Source organism: Daktulosphaira vitifoliae, unplaced genomic scaffold (genome assembly GCF_025091365.1).
Source record: "Daktulosphaira vitifoliae isolate Bord-2020 unplaced genomic scaffold, ASM2509136v1 Scaffold_1, whole genome shotgun sequence".
NCBI classification, from domain to species: domain Eukaryota; kingdom Metazoa; phylum Arthropoda; class Insecta; order Hemiptera; family Phylloxeridae; genus Daktulosphaira; species Daktulosphaira vitifoliae.
In genome coordinates, this window is record NW_026099572.1 from 8,110,327 (window position 1) to 8,123,492 (window position 13,166).

The following is a 13,166-nucleotide window of genomic DNA, read 5'->3' on the forward strand; positions in this document are numbered from 1 at the left end:
GACAAGTTAAAAAGTAAAAATAATAAATCATAACATAAACGGGAAAAATACTTTTATAAATATTAATAAACAATTAATTACTTTAAAATATAATATATAATACATATTAATTAGTATAAATGTAAAAACCATAAAAAAGATATTATGATTGTGCGTATCAACTTTTTTTTTTATTCATTAATTTTTTTGGAATTAAAAGTCCATAAAAAATAGATTTATCTCCTTAAAAATTAACGAAAAGGTTTTTAATCATCTCTGAAAATAAATAAAATTGTAAAATTATTATTAATATACGAGTAGTCGATAATTTAAAAAATAAATATATAGGAATAAATAATATCTTAAGATCTTGAAGTAGTTGCTACACTTGTTAAATTCCAAAAACACTTATGTATATGCAATATCTACATTCCTGACAGCAAAAAATTCACAAAACAAAATCTCATAGATATCATAAGGCAACTCCCCAAACCATTCTTACTTTTAGGCGATTTTAACAGCCGAAACATTTCATGGGGATGCTCCCACACTGACGACCGGGGAAAAGTGGTTGAAGAGTTGCTCGACGACGAGAACCTCTTTCTCCTTAACAATAATGAGCCTACCAGACACAACATTGCCAACGGAACCTTCTCAGCAATTGACCTTTCTATCACAAACTTAAATTCTGCATCACTATTTGAGTGGCAAGTACTAACATCGTATAACAGCAGCGACCACTGGCCAATCGGAATCCAATTCTTTGACCATTCTTCCCCCTCTCAATCAAGCACCCATTGGAACCTCCAGAACCCCAACTGGGAACTCTTCTCTGAATTAATAGAGCATGACCTAAGCAACAATCCAATAGACTTCAATTGTTGTGATAATCAGGTTGAAATTGACTCAATAGTTAAACTTTTCTCGGATATTATCATTGAAGCAGCCAATAAATCAATCGGACTAAAAACCATCCTTTCCTCTAGAAAAAAAAATGTTCCTTGGTGGAATAAAGATTGTCATGAGGCCATACTAAACTACAAAAAGAAACTTAACCGCTACAAAAAAACCAAATCATGCCAAGACCATATACTCTTGAAAAATGCAAGAGCCAAATCTCGCTTCATTACCAAGAATAGCAAAACTCTTTCATGGCAAGAATTCACTTCCTCCATAAATCAAAAAACATCATCAAAAGTAATATGGAAAAAAATCAACTCCGTAAAAGGAAACAAGTTCAAAACAATCCCCGACATATTATACTACAACCAAGATAAAATTGTCTCTACTCCCAATGCCTCTGAATCTTTTGCACATTTCTTTCAAAAGAATAACAGCGACGAAAACTACGACCTCGACTTCATTTCACACAGAAACGCCAACAATAAGGTCCCAGAATTTAGTCAAACAAATGCACACTACAACCTTTGCTTTGATATATCTGAACTTTCCTCAACATTACAATCTTGCACCAGCAAGAGCCCTGGGCCCGACAATATACCGTACATTTTCCTCAAAAACCTACCTGCAATAGGAACTCAAACACTTCTTCATATATACAACATCATATGGACAAAAGGTCTCTTTCCTAATCAATGGAGAAACGCTAATGTAATACCCATTCCTAAACCGGGCAAAACCAAATTCGAAATCGAAAATTACAGACCAATATCGCTGATTAGCACTTTAAGCAAACTTCTTGAAAAAATGATAAACAAACGCTTAATTTGGGTCCTAGAATCAGAAAACCACCTCGTCAAAGAACAATGTGGCTTTAGACGTAACCACTCGACACTCGATGCATTATCCATAATACACACAGATATCTGCTCCTCTTTTAGGAGCAACCAGCACCTTATCACAATAGCCCTTGACATAAAAAAAGCATATGACACCGTATGGAGAAATAGAGTAATATCAATTCTTCACAGTTGGGACCTCAATGGAAACCTCCTAGAATTCATAAAAAATTTTCTAGACAATCGTAAGTTTTGTGTAAAAATCAATAACCACCTATCTTCCTCTCATGACATCGTTAATGGACTACCTCAAGGGTCTGCACTCAGCGTGACTCTTTTCTTAGTTGCCATAAATGACATCTGTAAAAACCTCCCAAAGCCCGTGAAATACATTCTTTTCGCCGACGATTGCAATATTTACTGCAGTGGGTCTCAAATCGAAACAACCTCTCATTTCCTTCAACTGTCACTGAACGCCCTCACCAAATGGTCAACAGAATCAGGTTTTTCGTTCTCTCCATCTAAAACACAGTGTATCATCTTCAATAAAAGGAAAAAAGACCCTCTACCTCTTATCACTTTCATGAATACCCCTCTGACATTTACCAGCAATATTCGAATTCTGGGTCTCACGTTCGATGACAAACTAAGCTGGCGCCCTCACTTGACAAAACTCAAAGCAGACTGTTTATCTAAAATGAAAATTATAAAAACAATCGGTAACAATACATGGGGATCTGAGACAAAAAGTCTTCTCAGGATCTACAAGTCTCTTATTCTCTCGGTACTCGATTATGGTGCTATAATCTACAGTTCTGCAAAAAGTAATACTCTCGACACCATTAATCCTATACACAACCAAGGTATACGTCTGGCAACTGGTGCTTTCAGGACTAGCCCGGTAGATAGTATCTTGTGTAATGCTGGTGAACTGCCTCTTGAACTTAGACGTCATACTCAGATACTAAAATTCATATCAAGAATCAAAAGTATGCCCAATCATATAGCCAGTAAGATACTCCATAATCCTCTCCCCCACAACTCTTCCAACTACAGGAATACAATTTTTGAATATTTCAAAATTACCAGTGAAAATCTCGACCTCCAAACTCAAACATTGAGCAAAGTACAACTCCCGTCGCCCCCTTGGCTCTGGTCTCCGGATATCAACACTCAACTTACCAACTACTGCAAACACTCTACTAACAGCACTATCATCCGCAATCTTTTCTCGGAAATAATGTCCCAACAATACTCCAGCAGTACACACATATACACTGATGCATCCAAAAACTCTAATGGAGTGGGTTTTGCAACAATCATAGGTCATGAAAATCATAAATTCTCACTTCCTCCTAGCACCAATATATACACAGCTGAAGCTTATGCCATCTTTGAAGCTCTGAAAATCGCCTCCTCCTTAAATTCAGATTCTTTCACCATCATAAGCGACTCTTTGAGTGCTTTAATATCTATCTCAAATCCATACCCCAAGAATGAACTAGTACAACACATCCAAAAACAGATATCTACCTCTAACAAAACTTTCTCTTTCATGTGGGTCCCCTCTCACGTCGAAATTTCTGGCAATGAAAGAGCAGATAAATCTGCAAATGAAGCCACACTTCCTCAAAATGCCTTAGAAATAAACCTAACTACATCCTCAGAATTGCTGGACATCATTAACACCAAAATCTCTGACACATGGCAAACTAAATGGAACAGAGTCCCGCTATCAAATAAACTGAGAAACATCAAGCCCTCCATAAAAAAATGGATTTTTCCCTGTAACCTCAAAAGAAGGGACGAGGTCATTATAACCCGGGCTAGAATAGGCCACACTCATCTCACCCACTCATTCCTCATCACCAAGGATCCTGCTCCACTATGTGACGCATGCAACGAGGACCTGTCGATCGACCACATTGTCACTAGATGTCCAAAATACGCTGCAGCTCGGAAAATATTCAAAGATTCGTCTTCTCTCCAACTTGCTCTCAGCGAAGAAAACACAGAAGCTATATACAAATTTTTTTATCTTATACATTTAAACAATAAGTTGTAAATATTCATAACTTTACATTGTAATAACTCTCTGCAGGCTAATAACCTAAGCTGTTGAAGCCTTATCATTAATAAAAAAAAAAAAAAAAAATATGAGAGTTAACTCATTGAACATAAGATTTAAAGATTATGATTGGAAATCTTTAAATGTTAAAACAATATAATAATTTTGATATTTTCATACAATAGAAAATAATCCAAGTAAAAAAATAACTGGTCGATCACAACTTTAGAATCAGTATTTTAAGAGTATGCATATTTTTATACCTTAGTCGAAAATGTAGCTTGACAGAGAAATGATAAAAGTAACTTACCCTCACATGAATTCCAATCTACATTTTAAAATATTAGTAACTTTCGTTTACTGGTGCGAAAGTTATCATCGACCAGTCATTTCATTAGTTGGATATTTTTTTATTATATAAGCTATTTATATTTATATTGTCAATTAAAAAAATAAAGGGATCATAATAAAGGACAAGTGATTGACATAAAAAGTATTCGACCACTTAAAAATTGAGAAAAAAATTATACTAAATAAAATAAAAATTTATTTATTCTAAAATATATTTAGTGGTCAAAGACAAATGAATCACTGTAAAACATTTTATGTAATTTTCTGTATTTGGGAAGGGTAGCTGATTTCATTTTACTATTTCCATTATTCTATAATGCAGAATAATAGATAAATATAAAACAAAATTTATTTTTCTCCAGTTCTGTTTTGATTATATTATAAAAGAACTTTGTGAAATTGAGACTACTGTCTAAATAAAATTATATTATTACTTAACTCTTATTTGACTAATGGAAAATATTTAAAAAAAAGTATAAGATATTTTACGAAATTATGAGATTTACACGTGTTTTTTTTTTTTGTTAACAGCAATTATTTTAATTTTGATAAAAAATGAAGACAAACAAGAATATTTTTAATGTTTTCATAAAATTTACTTTTTAATGACTATAAATTCATTACTGCTGTTAAAAATACAAATTAACATATTGTATACTCATTGTATTTTTTTGTTAATACAAATGTCATTTTAAATTGAATATAAACTTTTTCTATTTATACTTTTTAAAAATAAGTTATGATTATTACCACTGTTTAAATAAAATCGTATTATTACTTAAATCTTATTTTATTGATGGAAAAATATTTTTAAAAAAATACAAAATATTTCACGAAATTTTGAGATTTACACATGTGTATTTGTTAGCAGCAATATGTCGATTTTCGATTACAAATTAAGATGATCAATAATATTTTTCAAATTCTCATAAAGTTTTAAACTATATAATGACTATACATGTATTACTGCTGTACTGCTTTTCTAATACATACATCATAGGGTCATTCCATGTGATTTCACATGATAGATAGATATGGACACTAATTATAAATTTATCAACAATTAAATTGCTATTTATATGGGGTAATTCCATGTGAAATCACTTTAGGTGTGTGCTGGTATAGTTCAGAAATGTATGAAATTTATATCATAGACATCTTAAAGGTCATTGACGACAAAAATAATATTTTAGCTTCGATGCGAAGCTGAGAAGGTATTGGTTTTACTAAGATGTGTTTATTTATTTATTTATTTATTTTTTTTTTTTTGTGTCTGTTACCACATTTTCTCAGTTCTCACCGAACCAATTTCTTTCAATGATACGTCAAAAGATCATAAATTGTATCTAGTCGAAGACATTACCCTCAAAAATTGAAAAAAATGCCCTCGTTCCCCGTAAATGGGGGAAACCTCCAAAAAATTACAAATTTAAAAATCGCTAATTTTCGAAATTTTTTCAATTTTTTTACTTTAAACTGCCATAACTTTTTCAAAAATGAACATATCAATATAATTCTTTTTTATATAGATGCATAATATCATTACCTTTTGTTTGGTATATTTTTTTCATAAATTTAACCATTAACCTGCCCACAAGAAGGGATTTAAAATGACAACTTTTTCACAAAAAATTAACTTTTTCAACTTAACTTTTGAAAATGTTCCGGAAGGTCTGACACTTTTATATATATCTTAAATTAAAGCTAATGTAATATTCTTTATTATGCAAAAAAAAACTTTCGAACTTTATCTTATCTTCATGGTGAAAATGGCTACCAAATGCTATTTTTGTGTGAAAATTTTCGATTTTGTTTTTTACATTTTTAACTTTATTATGCTATAACTTTTTGAAAAATGTATGGATCAGTACAATTTTTTTATGAGAAGTAGTATTTATATAGATCTTTCATTCGACATACTGTTTTTTTAAATCGGACCATTTCCCTATATACGAGGGGGGTTCAAATCTAAAAAATGCATGTAGAAAGTAGAACTTTTTCAACTTAAATTTTGAAAGTATTCCGGAAAGTCTGACATTTTTATATATATCTTAAATTAAAACTAATGTAATATATTTTATCATGCAAAAAAAAAATGTCGGACTTTATTTTATCTTCATGGTGAAAACAGACATCAAACTTAATAAAAAAAATACGATTTTTGTAAAAAAAATCTTTTTTATAAAAACTTTTTGAAAGATGTATGGATCAATTTAATTTTTTTTTATAGATGCATGATGTCTTTACCTATCATTTGGTATATTTTTTTTATAAATCTTTTTACCTGCCTACAGGGGGCGATTCAAAATGACAACTTTTTCACAAGAAATTGACTTTTTCAATTTAAATTTTGAAAGTGTTCCGGAAAGTCTGACACTTTTATATATATCTTAAATTAAAGCTAATGTAATTTACTTTATTATGCGAAAAAAAAATTTCGGACTTTATTTTATCTTCACGGTGAAAATGGCTACCAAATGCTATTATTGTGTGAAAATTCTCGATTTTATTTTTTACATTTTTAACTTTATAATGCTATGACATATTGAAAAGTGTATGGATCAACATTATTCTTTTATGAGAAATAATATTTTTAATAATCCCTTTTTCATTCGACATACTTTATCTTAATTAGGATATTAATAATGAACTAGCAGATCATGTAGCTTTTCTATCTAAAGATTTGCATCGAAGCGTTTTTTTTTGATAGTGATTTTAATCACTGTCAGATATCATTATACTTAATCCAAGTATGCCACGTCACCACTGTGCCGCGACCCCCCTGTGCTGGGTTTTTATTTCTTTTATTTATTCTGCGTTCTGTAGTAGTTTAAAGTATTGGGATTCATTAAAAAATCCTAGGAGCAATGGATAAGTTCGGAACAGCTCCATTACTTTTTTTATAAAGTTAATTACATCAATAGATATTGTTGATTCTTCGACTACGTTTTAACAAATTTAGAATTTTTCAAATAAATATACGCACAAATATCTTTTTCATCTTCAGNAATTTTTCAAATAAATATACGCACAAATATCTCTTTCATCTTCATATTGAAGATGTAATACCAAGTCCATATATTTAGATCTACTAATTTTTTGTTCTTAAGAACTAACCTATTAATGTATAACTTTGTATTTTATTTTATTTGATTATAATTAGTTTAATTATAATTAGGTATGATGTAAACAGATATAAAAATTATATTTATGTATAATATATAAATAGAATTAAATTATAATGTAGAATAAATTTATAATGAAAATTATTCTATAATACACTCAAAATTATAAAACGTTTTATTATATTTTTAGAATAATAAAATTATCTAAAATACATAATATCTGAAAAAATAACGACTTTAAAATTAGTTGCTTACAATTAAAAAATTAAATTACGTAGTTTAAGACTTTTCCATAATATGTAAATGATGAATTTTGAAACTCTATAAGTTGTGTTATAATTATATTGTTTTAATATTGCCAAAAGAGCACCGTGAAAAAATTGTCAGAAACAAGGTGTGATAGTATTAAAGCAATAAAGTTTCATGTCCATTCAAGAAATTAGTGATGCGATAGATGAAATATTATATACAACACATGATCCGTTAATTAAAAATTACACTAATTCATTAAATTCAGAGATTAGTACAATAAAAATCCTTATGAGTTTATAATTTGGTATACAGTATTTGTATACTACAGCATAGTAGTCAAAGAATCAACAATATCTATTGATGTAATTAACTTTATAAAGAAAACTAATGAAGCTTTTCCGAACTTAGCTATTGCTTCTAGGATTTTTTTATGAGTCCCAATAACTTAATCTACTACAGAACACAGAATAAATACAAGAAATAAATACAAGAAATAAAAATTGAGTGTTGAAAATTACGTAGTTTGTGGATTTTCCATAATACCCAAATTGTAAATATTGTAAATTCTATAAGTGGCGTTAAAATTATTTCTCCATCATAAAATTTTGACCAGACCTTTTAATTTCCTAAAAGTAAGCACTATGTAAATTTGAAAAAAATTCGTTCAGCCACTGTTGCGCCATGACACTCCTAAATTAACGGTTGGCGTCAATAGCTTATAAGGATCATGTGGACCGATAATACTTAACCTAAAATAAAGTACATAACCTTTAAATAATTAATTTATATATTTAAAACGCAATTGTCGCCTTATGAGCTAAGGGATATAACAAATACTCTCTCTGGTGTTTGGATACTCCTTGATGTTTAGCTGAGCTGCCTCTTTATGGATCACATGAGCTGTACATTGACTTGGTTATCTGAGCTGATATTCTCTATTTCATTGAATCCTCTGCATAGGACAGCAGTGCATTAAAACTGTAGAATAGTGTCTACATTGTTCATAGCAACAATGTGGTTTTGTTTGAGAGCACAATTATGAACAGAGCACTGTATGAGCTTACATAAAAACCATCTACGGTGTGTAGAAGTACGTAGAGCACGTTAAACAATGCATGAGCTTGCAGGTTAGAGAGAACACTCACATATTTAAAAACCACAGAAACGTTAAATTGTACTGACAACAGCAACAGCAGCTGATAACAACAGTACAAGTGGGTATTGCACCATATCCAGTATTACCAACTAGAGGTCAACATATACTAAATTGATAACTCTTTTATGGGGCTCAAACAGTCACTTTTGTGTAATGAGATTATAAATTTGGCTATTTTCAGTAAACCACGCATGTTTAAGACCGTAAAACGACACAAAAAAATTATAAATCGATTCAAATATGATATGGGTTAAAAGAACATAACTAAAAGTTTCTGAAAAAAAAAAATTTTTTTTGACTTTCAAATTTTGCTATTAAAATACTGCAAAATTTAAATCAAAATTTCGATGTTCAAAAAAATTCAAAATTCATAAACTTAAGAATGAAATTGAAGTACTATTTAATATGAGTAAAACAGTGCTAGTTCCACAATGATAGCTTATTTGGATGATGAGATATAGGCTCTAGAACATAGGCTGTTTTTTCATGTTTTTAATTATAAAAAATGCGCTATCTGGTAAAAAAATAATAAAAAAAATATTATTTTTGTTGTCAATGACCATTAAGAAGTCTATGATATAAATTTCATAAATTTCTGAACTATACCAGTACACACATTAAGTGATTTCACATGGAATGACCCCATATGGTTAGTAATTTAATTGTCGATAAATTTATAATTAGTGCCCATATAATTTTTATTGAAAATTATTCATTTCCACGAAATAGTCTTGAAAAATGATTTAAAATGAAAATTAAACAGTTTAGAAAAACATGAATATCAATCGCTATAATTTAAAAAAAATTTATAAATATGTTTATAATTTTTAAAAATAAGTTATGATAATTACCTTTGTATTTAAATTGATTTTGCTCATTTGTATACTTTTCGAGTAAACTTTTAAGAAAATCATCTTTAAAATTTCTAGTAAACAATTCATTATTAAAAATAATATTTTCTGCATAATCTTTTTCGACGGTGCCGTTTTTATTTATATCACCAATAAAAAGGTCTTCTTGAAATTTATTTTCAAACTTCTTTAATGCTTTAAATATTGTTACAAAAAGTGTTTCGACAGCAACGTATGCATTATCTAAGTAAATAACAAAAAAATTATGTTAATATAGAATATTAATCTGTGTAACACAATAAAAATAGAGCATTAATAAATACGAGTTCTATTTCGTTTATTGGCAAATCTAATAATTATCAAGGGAGATCAATTAATTATCAGAAATAAATATTCTAAGAAGTAATTGAAATTTTTAATTTTTGTAAAGAAAAAATATGTTTCATTAAAAAAATTCAACAATAATATTTAGTTAAATAACATTTTAAACCCTCAACTTTAATTTTCTTTAACAGAAACTAGTATCTGTTCCCACATATATAGATACTATATAAAAAAAATTAAATCTGTATTACCTGATATAATGTTCCCTGCAATGAATTTTTGATATCGAATAGGATCTGCATTAAATTCTTCTGCAATGTCTATCATTTTTTTAATAGTAATTCTACCCATGTCATCAGAATGTAAATCATATTTTTGTGATATTGAGTGTGCAATAGTAAAGGACATGGGATAATTTATCTAACGAAAATAATAAATATTATTAAAGTTAAAAATGAATTTAATTTATATGATAGTACTTTTATAAAAAATGTAATATTTTTTATATAGTAAGATCCGTTTAACAACCTAATAAATTATTTACAAAACAAAATAATAGGAGATATATTCATTTGCTTTATTTAATTACAAAATAGGAGACTATTAACTAAAAAAATTTAATAATTTTTTTATTCCGAAACTATATATAAATTTTTAAATGTCCAATTTTATTTTTTTTAAATCTTGCTCCATCCTCTCTTTCTTACAATTTAAATCTATATCAACTGGGTTTTTCAAGGACCTAATTAAGAAAATTACTGGACAATAACTATTTTTAAACTATTATTTTAGAAGATATTATTTTTTTATAATTAGTCGGGGTGAGTAGTATGGAACATTTTAATAAATCATAAAAAATATGAAACCTATGTTTTATTATTTTGAAATATTAATTCTTCCAAAAGTACTGGTTTAATAGTTGTTATCTACCAGTCATTTGATTAATTAGATAATTTTTTTGACGTGAACTTAAAATATACATACTCTTCTATACAAAATTGTTTATGGAATAATTAAATTTAAAATATTTCTTTATAATATAAGTAACACCTTACCTCATTTGAAGGATCGAATATTTCATATTCTACTGATTCTTCATCCTATAAAACAATTACTTTATTTAAAAATATTACGACTTAAAAAATGTATAGATATTTAGAACTGTAGTTAATTTAATACCAAACATACAAATGATACAGAAATGTATAATGAGACAGAGTTGTATTTAAGTTTTTACTGATTTATTTTTCACAATACACATATGAACTTTTTTATAGTGTTTGGATTGTGTCACGTTACAATTTTTTGTAAAAAATTATTATAGAATAACACAAAAAGCGCATCCAATACTAGAGACTGATGAATTAACGATTAATAATTATTGCAAAATTGACAATTGTCCCAATTACTATTTAAACCCAAAGGACCTGGCCATCGTAGTCCGTCGATACTATACTTTATGTCATTCATCATCCTCAGTACTCAGTTGTCGCTGTCCGGCTTACTGTCTTAAATCAAGTCTTTATTCTTCCTTCTTTATTTTTTCTTGCACTGCATTATCACCTCGTACTCTGTTGTCTTTCTTACAATGTACAATCAGTATTTGTGACTTGCACCTCGTCTGTAACTCATACTCAGCTACCCCTGTTCTTTATCCTCTCCCATAACCGAAGTATTTGTGTATTTTCATTCCGTCTGAACCTCATACATAGGTGTTGCCCTTATTACATTCCTATAACAACGGCCTTTCGATGATACCCACAGCCGACTCGGAGTGTCAGTCGAGCACAGTAACAGCTATACGGCGATCACACGTACAGGAATATCCAGCCAGCAGATTTATCATATTCGTATTCACACTACTCTTAATTACTCACTGTAGGTTGTTTTGGGAACAAATGCATTTTACCACCCCATCGAGTTTTTTCAATTTTTTTTGTTTTAAAACGTGTGTTTTTCAATGCTTTTTTCAAAATTGTCGGAAAAAATTGGTTTAAAAGTTATAGCTTTTTAAATTTGAAACGTCAAAAACTAAAAATAGCTCAAAAATTGTTTTTTTTTTTGTTAATTTTTGGGATTTTTTCTCATGATACTATTGTGAATCTATAATGACGTAATTATTACATAATATCCTCATTCTAAAAATCCTAAAACCAAAATTAACTTTAAAAATAAGGATTTTCCAAATTTTTTTTTTCAAAACTACGCACATCAAAATTACGCAATACGAAATAAATATGGGGTTTTCATAAAATTTTATATAAGTGATTAGGTAATAACAAGGAACTCAATTAATTCAAGTTGAGCAAAAAAAAAAAAAAAAGACCACGATGTGGTGTTTTACTTAGAATTGTTAATTCAATATAATAAAAGTTTATACTGTATATTATGTATATCAATTAACACTTGTTGAAAACAAAAAAAAATACTATTACATTAGATATTGGAATATCAGTATTCATCTTGATACCATTTAAAATAATTGCACCTTTGTGTGTTCGTGCGCGATTTTGCACAGCAGTAATACGGTCTGTCCTTATTACTTCCTGAACTAGTAATGCATAATGATGCTTGGGTATGACAATTACAGTTGTGGTAATCTACAGCCATGTATTTAAAGTATCGACAACGCGCTGGATCAGTATAATCTTTACGACACACGACAAATTGCGTGTTACTCGATTCTAAATAACTATTAGGTTTATCTCGAATATTTACACTTAAACCACAATGACATTTGTACAAATTTCCATCATACATCCATCGGTTCATAGTGAGAAAAAATAACTTAAATAGAAAAAGAATTAAGCTGTAATCTATTGGTAAACTACTAAGATTAGACTATAGATTACATCGTTTATTTTTCAATGTTATAGAAACAGTGCATCATGATGTTTGTTACCAACTGTCAAATATAAAAACGTATTATCATAATTTAAATAATGCAAAAAATTGTATAAATAGTTAGAATTGAAACTGATACTGTCTGTATAATAAGTCTCAGCAATATCATTTCAGCAACAGTTTGAATTGAGAGGCGCGTCGTAATTTTTTTATTTAAGGACCTACACACATATAAATATTTTTTTTAGTATAATTAAATAAATAAAACCCAGCACAGGGGGGTCGCGGCACAGTGGTGACGTGGCATAGTTGGATCAAGTATAATGATATCTGACAGTGATTAAAATCACTATAAAAATAAACGCTTCGATGCAAATCTTTAGATAGTGTTTAATTTTAAAAAAATTGGTGTTTTATTCCAAAAGCTACTTGATCTGCTGGTTCCTTATTAATATCTCGATTAAGATAAAGTATGTC

General features: G+C 29.0%; 2 protein-coding genes across 3 annotated transcripts in view; one reads left to right on the forward strand and one right to left on the reverse strand.

Moving 5' to 3' along the window:
- LOC126894989 (uncharacterized) overlaps positions 1 to 13,166 on the reverse strand; it is a 54,423-nt gene that overhangs the window by 36,177 nt on the left and 5,080 nt on the right. The window contains exons 3-5 of one of the 2 annotated variants that reach the window (XM_050666407.1): positions 10,901 to 10,945; positions 10,097 to 10,265; positions 9,522 to 9,764 (exon numbers count right to left, since the gene is read on the reverse strand). In XM_050666407.1, the coding sequence (XP_050522364.1) occupies positions 9,522 to 9,764; positions 10,097 to 10,265; positions 10,901 to 10,945 (457 nt within the window). The remainder of the gene's footprint in view (positions 1 to 9,521; positions 9,765 to 10,096; positions 10,266 to 10,900; positions 10,946 to 13,166) is intronic. The other variant, XM_050666406.1, reaches the window with a different exon arrangement.
- LOC126894963 (uncharacterized) lies at positions 348 to 3,871 on the forward strand. The gene has a single exon (XM_050666345.1). The coding sequence runs from the start codon at positions 1,687 to 1,689 to the stop codon at positions 3,781 to 3,783; it is 2,097 nt and encodes a 698-aa protein (XP_050522302.1). The 5' UTR covers positions 348 to 1,686; the 3' UTR covers positions 3,784 to 3,871.

Coding starts and splice junctions, on each gene's coding strand:
- LOC126894963 (XM_050666345.1), top strand. CDS start 1,687: ATGATAAACAAACGCTTAATTTGGGTCCTAGAATCAGAAAACCACCTC.